Here is a 17,927-nt window from a genome sequence, read left to right as displayed (position 1 = left end):
GTAAAGAGAATACAGCGTCGGACAGAGCACAGCTCCCTGTGGCACTGTTATCAGACAGAGAGCCCTCTACTCTAACCTGAAAAGTTCAGTCTTTCAGTGAAGACCCAATCCACCGGATCAGGCCCCAAGGCAGGTCGAACGCATTCAATTTGTGCAGAAGGCCTTCGTGCCTAACACGGTTGAAGGCCTTCGAAATATCTAGTAGTACAATATGCACTTTTCTATTGGTATTAAGCTCTTGTATGTTGTTTTCGACCATTCTTAGAGCCTGTACATCAGGTCTAGTCTGCCCGCGATAGTACGTAGGCTCATCTGGTCCCAGCACAAGATATTCATGCCTATCAACATGCGCATGGAGCACTTGGCCGTTTCGATTCGTGGCTCTGCTCGATGGTATGTGCTTGGCATTGAAGTCGCCAGCAGCAACTGTCGGAATGTTGCTTCCCATCAGCAGTTTATTCAGAGATTCTAGGAGTAAATGATTGTTCGGAGGGTTGCAAACCGAGATTATTCTGTGACAACCCCTGCTCAGTTGAATTTCAACCCCCACGGCCTCAGTTCCGTGTAATCGGGCACTGTCAATGCCGTACTGAACGCACTGAAGGGATTGTATGACAAAAATGCCAACTTCTCCTGCATTACGTCCACCACGTTCTCTGTGATAGAATCTGTAGTTTGGAATGACAATGGATTCCTTCCTGAAATGTGTCTCTTGGACAAGAGCCACATCGATGTTATTTTAAATGATGAAATTTTCAAAGTCCAGTTTTTTGTGGAGAATACCATTAGCAGTTCAAAAAACTATCTTCAGAGATCCAGGCAATGTTGGTTGTCTAGACATTGGCAGTTCCGGTTATCACGTCGGTATTCACCGTGAAAATTTTCTGTAGCACGGGGAATTTGACGAACAGCTTTTTCATCTGGTCTAAGGCAGCACAGATGTCTGAAACCCCCTGAGTGAGGGTTCAGGTCGAGAGGAGGTGGGCTTTGCTGTACTGCTTGCACCATTGCAGCTCTAGCAAAGCTGACCCCCTCCTGGACGCATTGAGACGCCGCAGGTTTCCCTGAAGGGGCTAGTTTCTTGGGTGTTGACTGCCCTTTTCGCTGTACCTTGGGGTACGTTGGGCATCCTCGGTAGTTCGCTGTATGGACCCCTTTGGAGTTGTTACACTTCGGGGGGTCAGTCCTTGCCTTTTTGCAGGTGGCCGAAACGTTGACAACGGTGGCACTGACCCACCGGTTCACCACCGGGTGTTGGGGTTCGACCTGAACCTTTACACTCAAGAGATCTTTGACCTCAAATATATATATGCTTCTGGTCCCTGTTTACCGAAACAAGGATCAGAGGCATCGGTTTGCCAGCGCGCTTCATGCGCGTGATGCTGGTGAGGTCAAAGCCCTTGGCTTCGAGCTCCTCACGAACATCGTCGACTGCCAAGTGCTCTGACACTCCCCTGAATACAGCACAAAGTTACCGTTCTTCAGGGAGCGAATAAGTGTGGTGAGGGATTTTCTCCTTCACCAGGAGTCTTGCCAGTCGCCGATAATCGTCAGAAGACTCCGGTCGGACCTTGATCCCGTCATGTAAATGGATATTTTGTTTCAGAGGGGAGGGGGGTGCTCCTCGTCATAAAATGACCTAATTGTGTAGTGGAAGCACTGTCGTTTATCTCTTGCATTTCTGTTTCCATCTCATTTGGACCATTGCTAGCGTTTCCGCTAGGTGCGGCCGTCTCGTTGGCCTGATTTTGGGCCCCTTGGCGAGAAGAGGTCAGACTCGAAGTAATGATTCCGAGCCTCGTTCCTGACATTTTCAAGAACTGCCTTCTTTTTTATCTTTTTCATCTTTTTAGGTTGTACTTGTTTGTCTGACTTTTTGTCTTGTCGTATCCATTCGTCTATCCTACGCTTTGATACGGCTGGAAGCGGTGGGAATCCATCGTTGAATCGCCTCTTCTTAGAAACCGAAGAGGAGAAGTAAGTAACGCTATCACTGTCGCTGAAATCGCGATCAGAAGCTGCTCTTTCACTGGTAGGCGGAGCATTATTATTTTATGTCATTCGAATTGACTTCGTATATACTCTAACATTTTCAAAATTTTTCAATTTTGGTATCGAAAACAGGGGTTTCCATAAAAAAAGTTGTCCTTGAAGATGAAATTGAAGGTCGAATTCAACATAGCTCATAGATGCATCGGTGAAAATTACCTGTTTTTGCCAGAAACAGCCAGGTTTCTGTTTTTTCCTCGGTTTAAACGACTTCGTGTGATTTTTGAAGATAAAGAATTGAACTATATTGGTGAAACTCATGAATAGTATGGATATTTTCATGGAATCAAATATATATTATTATTATTATGAATACGACCTTTCATCTCAATACTTTTTCAGGACGTTGAAATCACATTCAGAAATGGATAATACTTACATATGAATTGGGTACGGTATTTTGATGGCAATAGTGACATTGAAAGTAAAAATGAATTTTGTTCCATATGATTTTTCCAATATACTGCTTATACCTATAGCATACTTACTTCAAAATTATTACATCAACAAAATTCATATATCGCCAGAAGATATATAAATTTAATTGAAAGTTGTATATTTTTCGGGGAGTTTTCTGCCTATGTCTTACTAAGTTTTACAAAAACGTTGTATTAGATGGGCAAAAAGTTCGTAGACTAACTAGAAGTGAATCAAGAAGATCTTTAGTTAACCTCAACCTTCAAAAGGCACGTGTATACATTTTACAGCAAGATCATTAGTTTGTGGGATAGAACAATGAGAGTGGAACAACTTTTGTTAGTTCGAAGAAAGTGGATCAAAAGTATTTTCGTGTGTTAATGAATCATTGCTTTTTAGAGAAAAAAATTATGTTGAGGCCAAGACATTATTCGGAGTTTGCATCAGGAAAATCAACGGTCGAGAAGTGTTTCACAAAGGTTAAACTAGGTGAAATGAGCACCGAAGACGATGCATTTTTTTAAAGACAAAACACAAGCACTACAGGAAAATCCTTAAGGCACTCTCAGAGAGATGCCTGTGCGAATGTAGCGATTCACTTCGGATTTGGATCGCTGGAGATTAAATCCATTTGGAAAAACGTTCTCAGGAAGTTCATTCCACATAAACGCAGTTTTTCAAATGAAAGAGTTCTTAAACAGTGGAGTTCGAGGTGTACTGAGTTGAACCTCAAAACGATGAGCAGTCACAGTCCGTCGCGTTTTCCTGATATGTACCGCTGTTGTTGGAATCAAATGTACCAAGTCACTTGAACTCCTCTCGTGAAAGTATCTATAGAAGACAGACAAATCTCCAACTTTTCTTCGATGTTCAAGGCTATCAAGGTTGCACGTGATGTTCCCGTTTCCAATCAGGCGGAAGTCTCTTTATTGGACGGAATCCAGCAACTTCAGGGTGTGTTTGGGGACAGAGCTTCATACATGAGAACAATACTCTAAACAAGGTCTGATTTGAGCTTTATAAAGCATCGAAAGTTGCTGAGGTGTGTAAAGTTTTCTGGTTCGGAACAGTGTTCCAAGCTTTTGAGAAGCAGCCTTTGCAACTCCAGCGACATGATTGTGCCAAGACATATTGGTGTCAATTTTAACCCCCAATAAACTCATCGAAGCAGAAAGCTGAATTGTCTGACCTGACATTATTATTTCCGGTTCGGAGACATTCTTGGAGAAAACCGATGCCTGAGTTTTTGAGACATTGAATTGAACCTGGTTACTTTCACCCCAATTCGAAATCACTTCTAGATCCTCATTAGGATATGCAACCTCCTCCAGGTGAAGATGTGCCTCCGTAGGCCATTTCCTGGAATGCAAATGGAATGACGAGACAAGTATGCTGTCGTCAGGAAAGCAACATATTGGATTCTAGTTTTTTTTTCAATAAGTCGTTGATATACAATAAAAAGAGGGTTGGAGACAATATGAATCCTTGGGGAACACCAGCGTTGATAGTAAAAGTATTCGAGAGATATCCATCGAAGGCCATTTGCAGGGAACGTTCTTTTAGGAAAATGGAGAGCCATGCACAGAAATGATTCGACAAGCCATAGCATCAAAGTTTGGCCAGCGAACCCTCATGCCACACACGGTCAAAGGCCTAAGAAATATCAAGCGCAACAGCTCTTGATTCTTCATGTTTCTCGATTGCGTTATTCCAAATATGGGAATAGGCTGAACGCGAGCAATATTCCAACAAAAAGGAAAAACCCCTTTCTTGTAAGACAGGTTGGAAAGTCTGCAAAATACTGGTGCGAGTTCATTTGCGCACTTTTTGAGTACGATGACGGACACTTCATCAGGGCCAGACACCTTGTTGATATTGAGCTGTTCCAAATTCGCCTGACTAGACGCCGTTGAAAAGTAATTTCCGGCAATTCTAGTATTGGAATAGTGGGTGGTGCCTTTCCCAGAAAATCGACTGTGGAGTGGAACGCGAATTGTTTAGCTAGTAGATTTGCTTTTTCTATGGCTGCTGTTGCAATTAAACCATCATCATGACGAAAACATAAAATAAGTCCATAAAATAATAAAGCTCTGTTTGAATTAGGTGCTGCACGAGCTCACAATCGATCAAAAACAATAACGAATTGATGATTTTTTTAAGGACAAAACACAAGCACTACAGGAAAATCCTTCGGCGCCTGTTCGAATCACGTTGAATTCGAATCGCTGGAGATTGAATCTATTTGGAAAAACGTTCTCAGGGAGTTTGTTCCACATAAACGCAGGTATCCAGATGGAACAGTTAAGTTCGAGGTGTACTGAGTTGTACCTCAAAACGATGAGCAGCCACAGTCCGTCGCGTATTTCTGATATGTACCACTCCTGGTGGAATCAAATGTGCCAAATCATTTGAACACTTCCCGAGCAGTGTTCAAAGCTGTTCCATCATGAGAAACCCGAATTAATGCGTCGATATGTGACAATGGATGAAACGGGGCTGTATCATTTCACACGTGGTGAACCTACTCCAAAGGGTGCAAAGTCGACTGGCAAGGTTATGGTATCAGTATTTTGGGATGCGCATAGTATAATATTAATAGACAATTATATAGCGTTATTTGAGCGTTTATAGGACGAAATCGCGAAGAGAAAGGTCACATTTGATGAATAAGAAAGTGCTGTTATATTAAGACAATGCACCGTGTCACAAATTAATGAAAACGATGGCAAAATTGCATGAATTGGACTTCGAATTGCTTCCTCATACATCTTATTCTCCAGATCTGGTCCCCAGCGACTTTTTCCTGTTCTCAGACGTCGAAAAACTGCTCGCTGGAAAGAAATTCAGCGCCGATGAAGAGGTAATCCTCGAAATTGAGGCTTATTTTGAGGCTAAAGACAAATCGTACTATAAAAAGCATATCGAAAAATTGTATTATCGTTATAATCGTTATATAGCCATCGAAGGCAACTATATCGATTGATGAAATCAAATTTTTTCAAAAAATATTCTGTTAGCCCACAAACTTTTCAGCCCAACTGTTATATGCTGTAAAATTTGTCACAGTTATAATCAGTATTTGTCTCTATCTCGTTGAACGAGCTCCCCGGAAGTAAACTCCCCAAAGATTCCCATTCGCAGAAAATAATGAATCGGGACCCATACATACGTTCACATTGTGATAAAGACTGTTTCGGGCGACGTCACATCAATCACGGAAACTTTTTCTATAAAACTCTTTCGATCGAGCAATGCGTGTCCTCTCAAATCCTGGAGCGTGTTCGGCTTTCCCACAGGATTACCGGCGAAGATAAACCGCGGTTAGGTTGACATCGGTGTCAGGATCAACGGCAGATGATGCCACGACTCTCCGATAATAAGGGATTGATGGAAGTAAGCCCGATGTGATTACGCAGCACATGCTGCGTGTGAGGGGGTGACTCGGGTTCTTACCAGATAAGCTTCTCCGTATATAATTATCACGACCTCTTGATCATGGGCAGAAGCGTTTCAAACCCCGGTGTTAGGAGTGAATTTACTGACTTATTTGTTGTCACACGCTGAGTCTTACGCATAGCATATAGAACTGCGCAGAAGGCTGTTAAAAGAGCAGAAAAATTATTTGAAAAGGTGGAAAATATTCAAAAAGAAAAATGAATTGAAGTCAATACAAGGTATGGATGATTTCTGCTAAAAGTGAAAATGAATAATTCTAATGGACTTTCAAATTATCCTGTGAGACCTTGACAAAATATCACCTGGACAAATAGTCACAATATTTATACTCAATTGGAAGGTATTCAGTAGATCATCAAAAACTAGTGTATAGTGTTTTTTATTCACAGAAATATTATTAAAATCATACACAATGAATCATTTTTTCATAAGTTTTCAATCCGAATAAATTTATTGTTAGATAACATTTGTGTGTAGCTTACAATCTCATTCAAATTATTATAGGCACATTCTAAATGAACATTTTTATTATATTTTTCATATATAGTCAGTGGGATGGTTCTAGAAATGATAGTCTGAAGAAATTTGATTTTCAATTATCCAAACAGCCCGAAACCAGTCTGCAAGTGTGTTCCAATAATTGAAAATCTATTACTGCAGTCGTCACCAACAGTATATGCAGGAGTAACTTCAGTGAAGAATCCTGCACTGACACCTATCGGATATAATCCAATACCCTTCGTGGTATTAGCCAGGGGAGTAGTTGTTTTCAGATAGGTGTCAGTCCATTAACCTACAGTGTATCTGAGTTGAAACTGGCTTGAACGAATTAATCTCCTGAATCAATTTCAATATATTGAAAAATAAATTGATGGAAGTAGCCGATACTATGTGGTAAATCATAATGAAGAAAAGATAATTGAAACTTTTTTTTTCTTTACCACTTTAATTTGTAAATAACGTTACTGCAGTTTCGTCCAATATGGACATTTTCAAACTTTTTTTTGATAGATAAGTCAACAGAAAAACAATGTTGAGTTTGAAGAAACTCTTTTCAGCACCTGGGTACTTTCGATTGAAAATGAAGTTTTTTTAACATAAAATGTTATATTGAACACAAGAAAGTAAGTTTACACCATATATCGAGGGAAATAAATGATTTTTGTGGAAAATAAATCCGAAGTGGAGAAAAATGGTTTTTCTGATTTTTTTGACAAATTTTGATAAATAGTTCATATAAATAAAAAAAATCTCTTTAAAATCTGTTTTTCCGTATCAGCTGTCGCCCCCATACGAACGACAACTCTCAGAAGTTGAGAAACTTGTGCGAGCTGAGGACTAACGAGGTCTTACCTTTCAACGTGTGATTCCTAACACGTTCCGTCATATTATCTACTCCTTCTTCTTTCAACTTTTTTCAACAAAAGGTCTAGTTACGTTAGAAATCGTCAAAAATAAACTTTCCTAAAATTCATCCCATTTTATCCGAACACTTCAATTCATTTGCATCATAGGAGACAAGGAATCTATGGATAATACACGTTATGTCCAGAAGAATATAACAAACATCCTGTCAAACAAGTACAAGAAACATGATCGTAAAGGGATTGAAACCGCAATGAGTTCGTTAGACTCCGTCTGTTCCGGAGACTTGGAAGAATAGAAAAAATTCAGACGGTTTACAAGCTAGTTGAGTGATATATTTTGTATTTCTGAATGACACCAGTTGGTCAAATAAACTTACCACTCGATTATAAAGAACCTAGTCTAGTAACAATATTTTGTTATCAAATCTAGAAAGATACTTTAGAATTCTCTCTCTCTCTCTCTCTCTTTCTCTCGCTCTCATAGTCTTCTAACGAACGCACATCCAGTGGCACATCAGAAACCTCTTCCAACATTTGACAAACTGTAGTTCCATCAACGCCTACAATGCATCGGGATCTTGCCGGATGAACCACACCATGTATAATGATTATCTTCGCCTTCCGATCATCAGTTCAACCGTAACGACCACATTAGATCATTTAGCGTTAATGCTCATTAGGTCCGAGCCAATTGACCGACATTAAATACGCACTCAGCCAAGCAGAAGATTATAATGCGACTCTGTCGGTTCTTGACGAATAGACGTTGTCCCAGGCGTGTTCGGGAAGCCGTGATTAGCTGTCGATTCAGAACTAATTTCCCCAATGTTCAATAATCGGAGGTCATCGGTCACTGAAAAATACTGTATACTGAAACACTGAAAATACAGAAATATCAGTCTAGCCGCGTGTTGAATTTTTCGAATAATAAACAATTGAGAACTAACTCTCTCATCCAAAAACATAATGTACCTTAAATGCGAAATTCTTTTAAATGAGATAAAATATAGCGTTTTTCATTAGGCGTTTCTATCTTTGAATTTGAGGACCGCTGTGGTTTATTGCTTATTCACATACAACTGCAACTTCAGAAAACCCCACAAGAAAAAGTTTCACGGGGTCGAAACGCACGATCTTGGTGTTCAGGTCACATCACCTCCACGTGAGATGGCAATGCCCTCAAATCTCACTTGCAGAATATCTAATGTGGCATGTGCTCTGTAGCAAGTAGCACCCTCCTGATAAAAACAAGTGTATCAGTCTGATCCACAGACTGATAAATGTACCCTTGTCAGAAGCGAATTTCAATAAAGAACTGAATTTAATAAAGCAAATAGCCGTCAACAATGATTATGATAGTGGTCAGTTGTCAAATGATCCAGAGACCATCCAGCGAACTCTCGTCGTCGGCTATGATCGTTTATCTTCAGTTTCTGAGTCAGTTGAATTTTGTACGGATGCAGGCTCAAATCACGACGCAAAATTCGCCAATTTGTGGTCTGCGAAAGGCCAAGTTCTTGTGAGCGACTGACTCGAATTCTCCTGCACACTTTCACAGACAGCTGCGTTGTTTTCGGCAGATCTTGCGTTTCGTCGATGTACCGGTGTTGGTCGATCGTTTACTGAACCAGTGGACTCAAATTTATCCACCACATTGCGGATGATTCTCTCGACGATTGCGGACGATTATATCGACAGTAAAATGGGAGAAGCGCGCGCGGTACGTTGCCTGAAAAGAATACACATTTTGATAAAACGATTTTATTATTTGCACTTGTTGTTGAATGTTATATCCGTTCATTCTAGTTTGGCGAAACAGACTGAATAAATGACTGAACTAATTTGACAGATGTGTAGCTTCAACAAGATGGCAGTTATCAATTGTCAACGTTTGAAAGTTCCAGTTGGAAGACAGTGTACAATTGCAGAAAATTTGGATGATTCTGTCCCATTCTTTACAATGATTGCTTGTCAACAATACGTTCATTGATAATGAAGAGACTCCTGCAATCGTTATCAACGAAAACCTGGATCCTACGTTATAAAAGAACGTTTCTGTTCGACACTTTCATTTTCAAAGAATAGTTTCAACCTTTCAATCAAAATAGGATTTTATTAAACTCGTATCAAATATAAGGAAACAAGTCCGGTAAAATTAGACCATAAAATGAAAGTAAAGCTACCACCAAGTTGAAAATCAGTAATATTGTTCAGAATATGATTGAAAATGGAATTTGAAAGTTCTCCATCTTTCCCCTGTATGGAAAAAATTTAATTCAAGGTCAAAGTTAAAAAAAAAAAGAGTTTTTCGCGATTGTCAGCAAAACAGTCAGTTTTATCATTAAAATAATCCAGACAAAAAATGTAGATCATTAAATTATCTACAAAAAATGTATGAATACTTTTTTCATACGAGCCAATGGTTTTGAGATATAACGATTCAAAAAGTTGTAAAAGTTATAATCGTCATAATATGCATGAGTACGCCACGTATATACATCTCTGTAGTTGTAATATATGTTAAAATATTTTTTATCGGTTATTGTAACTTACACTTATAATATAAAATATACATCAGTTCCAATCAGTCAACAAAAATTTCTTACAAATACTCACAGCAAGTCTCGGTTCATTTCAATGTTGAGAGAAAAATTCAATGCTGAAAATATATTGGTAAAACAAGCTAATAATGATGCTGATGCATTGATAATTGAAACAGCAATAGAGCAATTCAATTTGACAAATACAACTATTGTTGTTGGTGAAGATGTAGACTTACTCGTATTACTCACTGCTCGAACTCCAACTGAAAAAACTATTTTCTTCTTAAAACCAGGAATAGCTCAACATCAATCGGAAATATATTTATCAAGAAGTTTATCTCCTTTTACAAAGTGTGAAAATCATGTACTATTTTTACATGCAATAGCTGGCTGTGATATGACATCTGCTTTTTACAGGAGGGGTAAAATAATTTTTCAAAATGTTTGAAAAAAAATTAGTTCAATGTGTTGAAGTTTTTGAAAGTAGTAATTCAAGTCGACAAGAAATTATCATTATCGGCATTCGCTTTCTTCTTTCTATGTACGGAGCTCCTAAAAAAACTACCTGCTTAGATAAGTATAGATATGCATGTTTCGTTAAAAATACCAAAAGTAAAAAACAAGTACCTACAATTACCTTGTCTTAATCCATCCTCAGTTGCTGCTCATCAACATCTTTTTCGGGTATATTACCAAGTGAAAGTGTGGCAGCTAGACCCTACAAATTGAGGTTGGAAGTTGGTCTGCAACTCATTAGAACCAGTCCAAACTTTACTTCCACCTGCGCCGGAAAAACTGCTGAACACAATTTTTTGCAACTGCAAAAAGGAGTACAGTGCTAAATGTGGTTGCAAAAAGCCGGACTGTTTTGTTCTCTGGTATGTACACATTGTCAAGGCCGGGCATGCTCTAATAATGAATCACCAACAGAAGAACAAGAACAAGACGAACAAAACCAAGAAGATCAAGAAGATTTTGAAAGTTACGACTCGAACGATTGAATTTTACTAATTTTTTTTTAACTTAAATTGCTTTTATCTTTACAATCTCTGCTAATATCCATTATTTTGCAACAGTTTCAAATTAAACAGGATCACAACTGACGCGTGGAATAGGCCTACTGGGCCTACGTTAAAAAAAAAGGAGTTAGTACACTACCTCATACGTGGCGTGGAAACGTGTGCATATTATGACGATTACAATTTTTTACAACTTTTTCAATCGTTATATCTCAAAAACGGTGGCTCGTAGGAAAAAAGTATTGATACATTTTTTGTAGATAATTTTATGATCTACAATTTTTTTCTGAAGTATTTTTATGATGAAACTTATCGTTTTGCTGAAAATCGCGAAAAACTAATTTTTTTGACCTTTGACGTTGAATACAATTTTTTCCATACAGGCGAAAGATGGGAAACTTTCAAATTTTACTTTCAATCATATTTTAAACAATCTTGGTGGGAATTCAGGTAGTTTCGAATGTCTAAATTGACCGGACTATTACCGTTGATTTTTCTATTTATAGTCGAAGGAAATTCATTGAAGACTAATGAAATGTGAATGATCTAAACAAATAAAAACACTGTATGAAGAGTAAAACAATATATAACTTCAGAAATAGACCATAACAAACTATGTTTTCGGAAAATCTCTTCGAAAGTTTGTTGACAAAAGCAAAGACGTTTAACATCAGGCATCTGCCAGATAGTTCCACATTTCCCAAACAAAAATATTGAGCAATAATTTGTGAATCAGAGATAACTGGTTGCGGCAAGCTTTGTCTGAACGGTGGCCGTCGAAACCATTCAACAAAAAAAAGATGTATTACACCGTTAATCCTACTTCATGTTTCGGAACCGAAGACAAAGAGTGTTCATTCGTTTTTTATCTGTCCAGCATTAACAATGGAAAAATATGTATGGATTTTAGCTCGCGCGTTATTTATGTCCCGTATCCCATCAGCTTTGGTTTGCAAATTTCCTTTTAATTGACGATTGCTACAGTGAGTGATGAAAACAAGAAGAGCAAAAAATTAAAGAAGGGTGGACGACTGTCGATTTGGAGGGATTGCATCTTTCACGTGCCAGTTATCGACGTTCTGTTGTTCTTCTTGTGTGGGTGAAATAATAGTATTTTTGAAGTAAAACTTCTTTGCGGCAGCTTGACTTGGGGAATAAACTGGTGAATGCGTGACGAGAGCGTTAAGAAAAGTGTGATCGGAAGAGGCGAACGGAAATTGAGAGGGGATAAGTAAGTGAAGATAGAAAGAAAGAGACTTACATTTCGAATATTACGGTAGGGGCAAGAGAAAGAGCGACAGTTACGGTCGAGTAGACTCTGAAGAATTAGGAGAAAACTATCATTCGTTGCCACTAATTTCAGCAGGAGATTTCAATATTAATTTCGCGTCCGAAGATGGACAACTCTTGGTAAAATTTCTACAAGATAAATTAGAACTACAAATGAATATTAATCGAAATGAGCCTACCACAAGACATAAAAAAACAGTCAATGCAGTTTTCTCTAAATATCTTTCGAATTTTCATTCGAAAACATACGTATTTTATTTTTCGTACCATAAGCCTATTGTCTCGGTCTTACAATCAACCACATTGATTACTGATGTATCCGATAATGAAAAAAATTTAAATAATAAAATAGAATAAAAAATCTATTCATATATCTCAAGTTTTACTTCAGTCGTGTGGTCTATAGAACACTCGTTTTTTTAAACTAGCTTTTATTGAAGAAATAGGGAAATAGCAGGGTAACTGCAATTGCTGATAGGACCACTAGCAACTTCAAAATCGAATTCTGGAATATCAGAGGACTCAACTCAAATATAAACTCAGTGCACCAAAATCTGCAATCAAATAGTCCTCATATTATTGTACTAACAGAAACCAAAGCCAGTGCTTCAACAAACCTCGTCAATTGTCTATATCAGGGCTATGATTTCCACTCCCGATTCAGACATAACGAGAGGAAATGCAGAAATACTGGAACTTTGATGTTTTGTGGTTCAAAATAATATCACAGAAGTTCACCAAATTCATATGTTGCGTTTATTGACCACCTAGCGATACACTAAACAGGAACTATTCTCTTCACTTGCCAACACCATTGACTTTCCGCAAATCCCAGTGCCAAACTTTTCATATTCGGTGACTTCAATATCCAAAATATAGAATGACTCAAATTTTCAAATATCAACGAAGAACAAGATCGTGATACTGAGGCTTTTGCAATGAGCAGCGGACTCACTCAGATTATTAATGAGCAACCCAGAATTCCTGACCGTGATGGAGAAAATGCTAATTTTCTGGATCTATACCTAACAACCAATTCAGACCACAAACTCATTGAGTTGAGTGAATTACCAATTAATACTGGGGAACAATCTGAACCGCGCAAAAATTACCTAGAGATCACCTAAATGAGAGGATCATCAAGACCATTTCCAAAAATTTCCCATGGCTAAATGTTTGTTTCAGCCCTTAAGACCCATCAACTTGTGCTTCTAAAGTTACGGAAGTTATTCTATCATCCATGAATGCATATATTCTTTTTTAAATGAAACGACCTTCTAACGGCAAACCTTGGTTCAACAAAAATTGCGAGCAAGCTGTCGCCTCCAAAAATCTCGCCTACCAGCAGTGGCGCAAAAATTCCAGTGCCGAAATCCGAACTAGGTTTGTTAATGCTCGCAACAGTTGCAAACTTAGAGTACATGAAATCAAAAAACTTCACAATCAGAGAATTACGGATGAGCCGCTTGCCAATCCATCGGGTCTAGATCCTTCTGATCAACAGCTTCAGACCTTCTGGTCTGAAGCTGTTGATCAGAACTTTCCACCACTAACATACCACAACTCCACCACTAACACAAGCGGATGGTTTAATTGCAACAACAACTATAGAAAAAACAAATCTACTAGCTGAACAAGTTGCGTCCCAGTCCACAGTAGATGTTCTGGGAAAGGCACCACCTAGTATTCCCATACTAGATTTCACAATGCCGGAAATTACTTTTCGACAGCGCCTAGTCAGGCGAATTTTGAAACAGCTCAATATCAACAAGGCGTCTGGTCCTGATGACGTACCCGCCATCGTACTTGAGAAGTGCGCAAATGAACCCGCACCAATATTTTGTAGACTTTTCAACCTGTCTTACAAGAAAGAGGTTTTTCTTTCTTGTTGGAAGATTGCTCGCGTTCAATCTATTCTCAAAAAGGGCAAGAAAACTCTTACAAATAACTATAGACCAGTTGCTTTTCTATCAGTGATATAAAAAACCATGGGGAAAGCCGTAAACAACCATATCCTCAAATAGGTGGAAGGTTTAAATATCTTGAGCGATCATCAATATGGCTTTCGGAAATAAAGATCAACAGGCGACCTTCTATCGTATGTCACCCATATTTGGAATAATGCAATCGAGAAACATGGATAGTCAAGAGTTGTTGCGCTTCATATTTCAGATGCCTTTGACCGTGTGTAGCATGAGGCTTTGCTGGCCAAACTTCGATGCTATGGCTTGTCGGATCATTTTTGTGTATGGTCCTTCAGCTTTCCCTGCAAGTGGTCGTCAATGGATATCTGTCGAATACTTGCACCATCAATACTGGTGTTCCGCAGGAATCCATATTTTGTCAACCCTCGTTTTATTGTATATCAACGATTTATTCGAAAAAACCAAGAATCCAATATATTGCTTCCCTAAAAACAGCACACTTGTCTCGTCATCACATTTGGATTCCACGGCATCTGCTGCAGACGCACCGGCAGCAGGAGGTTGAATAAATTGATGAGGATCTACAAAGAATCACACGTTAAAAGGTAAGACCTCGTTAGTCCTTAGCTCGTACAAGTTTCTCAACTTCTGAGAGTTGTCGTTCGTATGGGGGCGACAGTTGATTAACGGAAAAACAGATTTTAAACAGAACAGATTTAAACAGATCTAGAAGTAATTTCGAATTGGGGTGAAAAAAACCAGGTTCAATTCAATGCCACAAAAACCCAGGCATCGGTTTTCTCCAAAAAGATGAATGTTTCCGAACCGGATATAATAATATCAGGTCAGACAATTCCGCTTTCTGCTTCGTTAAGTTTGTTGGGGGTTAAAATGGACACCAATATATCTTGGCACAATCATGTCGCTGGAATTACAAAGGCTGCTTGAGTTCTTTCATTATTATTATACTTATTATTGATAAATCGTCATATTTCAATACTTATCCTATTCCCGATGAAGATGAATCCAAAATCATTATTTTTTCCCTTTTTTCTTTTTTCACATTTACTCATCGATTAAACCTTCTCTGGACTTCAACACATAACTCAAAATCAAAATTAGCTAAATCGGTCAAGCTGTTCGCGAGTTTTAGCGAGATCTACGAACAGAAATTCATTTTTATATATTAAATTAATGTGTACTCCAAACGACATAACGACAAATATCACGGGAATTAAAAAATTACTTTCATAAAATAATTCTTCTCCAGATATACTACAAGAATACCTTTCCCCTTTTTCTAATCTCCACCAAACCGTTCCATAAAAAGGTTCTGAAATTTGTGTGCTTACCTGGCCCTGGCCATCACGATTTAGGTATACTCACACTAACACAGTGTTGAATGCTGACTGACAATGTCCTATCACATATGAGTCTGAATGTCTCCTTTACCACATTAATAGTTTCAGTTGATGCTTTTAAAACTTTTAGCCTTAAGAAATCACGCTAACTCACTAATTTTTTGACCGGTTTGAAATAGCTCCAACTTCACAAATGCTGTCCGACTGTTACATTCCAATTTCATTATATTTGCTCATTTTCTATAAATTCGGAGCTTTCAGAAAACAAGTTAAAAAAAGATTACAACTTTTCGAGCGTCCTAGTATCAGATGTCCCGATACCAGAGTCGCTGTCAACAGAATCAACAAAATCCCTTGAGAGTGGATACGCATACTTTCGAGTTGTTTTATACTCATGAAAGTATTGTTTTCTCCTTCATCCATATCAAATGTGCATTAAACTTTTTTACATTATTGAAGTATTTTCAAATTATGAACTAGTATATTACCTATATATAAAACTAAAAGTATCGAACAGGAAAAACACCTGAACAAAAATCCTGGAAATATCGTTGTATAATCTTCGAGGATTAACGCTGTAGTCCTAATGAATGTTACGACAAAGTTCACAGACTTGGTGAGATCAAAAATAATAATTATTATTACAGTAACCTGAGTTCTTCGGTAAATATTGTAGCAGGATGATATAACTAACGTACATTTCAAGTTTCATTCATGAAACAGTCAAAAAACTAATTGCTTTCCTTCTATAAAAATTAAAATTCAACAAATATTTGTTATTTTATATAGCCCAAGAGAGCATAGTCATAAATGAGATAAAACTAAAGATTGTTTTCATATCTCTAGAAATAGTGAAAATCTCATAATGATCTAGACAGCAATAGAAAACGAGAGACGTTGATAAAACTGATATTTTGGTATTTCATTATTATTTTGAATGACAGTTTCCGAAGAAACCAAACGGACTAGTGTCTGCAGTATGGATTCTTCCGAAAAACATGAGAGGTAACATTCACTAATTTATTAATATAACGATGCTCCAAGTCTTCAAAAAATTTAAACTCTTACAACTAAGTTACTTTTCTTTTTAACTGTTCCTGAAATGTAGGATATGCAGAAAGTTTGAAATGTCAATTTCACATTTCTACAAGAGAACTAAAAATCATATCTCAATTTGACAAATGCAAAAGAATGTAGTGTCTGTCGTTCGTGAGACATTAAAATTTGAATGATTTCTTCGAGAAATAGACTGTTATGAAAAATTCTAGTGAAATAATATTGAATAGTCATATTTAAAATATTGAATACACTTCCACATATTTTTTATTGACGAAAAATTAACATTTATACTTGATTATGGCGTTGAAAGTTATTTACCTATGGATTTTACTTTTTTCATTTTTGAGGACCAGTTCAATGTTTCATTGTTTTTCCTTTGGTATTCAGTAGCTACTATATTGCATAGTGGGAAAAAACGAAATATTCCGAACGGATTTCTGAAAAATTCTAATGATTTTTATCTCTTCCCTACTGAATGTAACCCATCAATCATTTCACTATATCATCATTTCAAGCACTGCCACTCCTGATTTTATTCTAATTATCGTATCTACCCAATGTACTACTCCTCACTCTAAATTATTTGAATTTTAAATAATCTCCTAATGACGCCAACTTAATAGGTGAAACTCACATCGAATAGAATGTTACCATTCTAGTATATGGAGGGAATATTTTTCTGCTGAATTAAAAAATGTGCAGTCATACTGTACCCGAAATCTCTTGCTAGAAAAGAAAAGAAGTTCGACGATTATTCAATCGAGGTAAAGAGAGCTATATAAAACTACTCTAACGATATACAACAAGGAAATCAGAAAGGCAAAACGGGAGTCTTGGTGAAAGTTCTGGTAGAGTTTCTCTGATTTACTTCGCAGCACAAGAATTCACGAGACTCTCTCTAGAGAGCCGACTGCTGAAATTGGATCACTTCAACTACCCGATGGAACATTCACGACCTCTAGTAAAGGAACGTTAGAGCTTTTGATAGAAAACCACTTTCCTGGAAATTTGACTTGATAACAACAGACCTCCCATCTTCGAGGGCGCTAAACGCCCAAAAAAGAACGATTGGGACCTATTCTCACAAAATTGTATAGAATTAGTCTGGCATGGAACTATATACCACCTAATTGGTTGGCAGCAAGGGTGGTATATATACCTAAAGTGGGTCGGAGAGACCCACACTCTAAATCGTTACGACCAATCAGCCTTAAATCCATCCTGTTGAAAGGACTTGACAGGATACTGGACGGACACATCATGCTTATCAAACCGGCAAATCGACAGATTTAGCATTGAACAGCCTGGTTGAGAAAATCTCTCAATCCCTTGACAACAAGGAGATTGCGGTTGCTGTATTTCTTGATATTGAAGGAGCATTTGACAATGCACTACCTAAATTTATAGGATTGTCTCTGGCTAGGAAGGGTATCGAATCGAC

General features: G+C 37.8%; 2 protein-coding genes across 11 annotated transcripts in view; one reads left to right on the top strand and one right to left on the bottom strand.

Annotated features, from left to right (window-relative positions):
* Positions 1–17,927, bottom strand: part of Camta (Calmodulin-binding transcription activator) — a 995,933-nt gene that overhangs the window by 875,986 nt on the left and 102,020 nt on the right. The window contains exon 2 of one of the 10 annotated variants that reach the window (XM_074173281.1): positions 10,470–10,650. The exons of the other annotated variants lie outside the window; for them this stretch is intronic. The gene's annotated coding sequence lies outside the window, so the exon portion shown is untranslated. The remainder of the gene's footprint in view (positions 1–10,469; positions 10,651–17,927) is intronic. 10 annotated transcript variants of the gene reach the window in all.
* LOC111506777 (sialin) overlaps positions 16,271–17,927 on the top strand; it is a 29,392-nt gene continuing 27,735 nt past the window's right edge. The window contains exon 1 of the mRNA XM_074173278.1: positions 16,271–16,432. Coding sequence (XP_074029379.1) covers positions 16,365–16,432 — 68 coding nt within the window. The 5' untranslated portion in view covers positions 16,271–16,364. The remainder of the gene's footprint in view (positions 16,433–17,927) is intronic.

Source organism: Leptinotarsa decemlineata, unplaced genomic scaffold (genome assembly GCF_025532065.1).
Source record: "Leptinotarsa decemlineata unplaced genomic scaffold, Ldec_3_MD MMD2_tig00000218_RagTag_RagTag, whole genome shotgun sequence".
NCBI classification, from domain to species: domain Eukaryota; kingdom Metazoa; phylum Arthropoda; class Insecta; order Coleoptera; family Chrysomelidae; genus Leptinotarsa; species Leptinotarsa decemlineata.
Note: the sequence above shows the minus strand (reverse complement) of the source record. Positions and strands in the feature narration are given on the sequence as shown.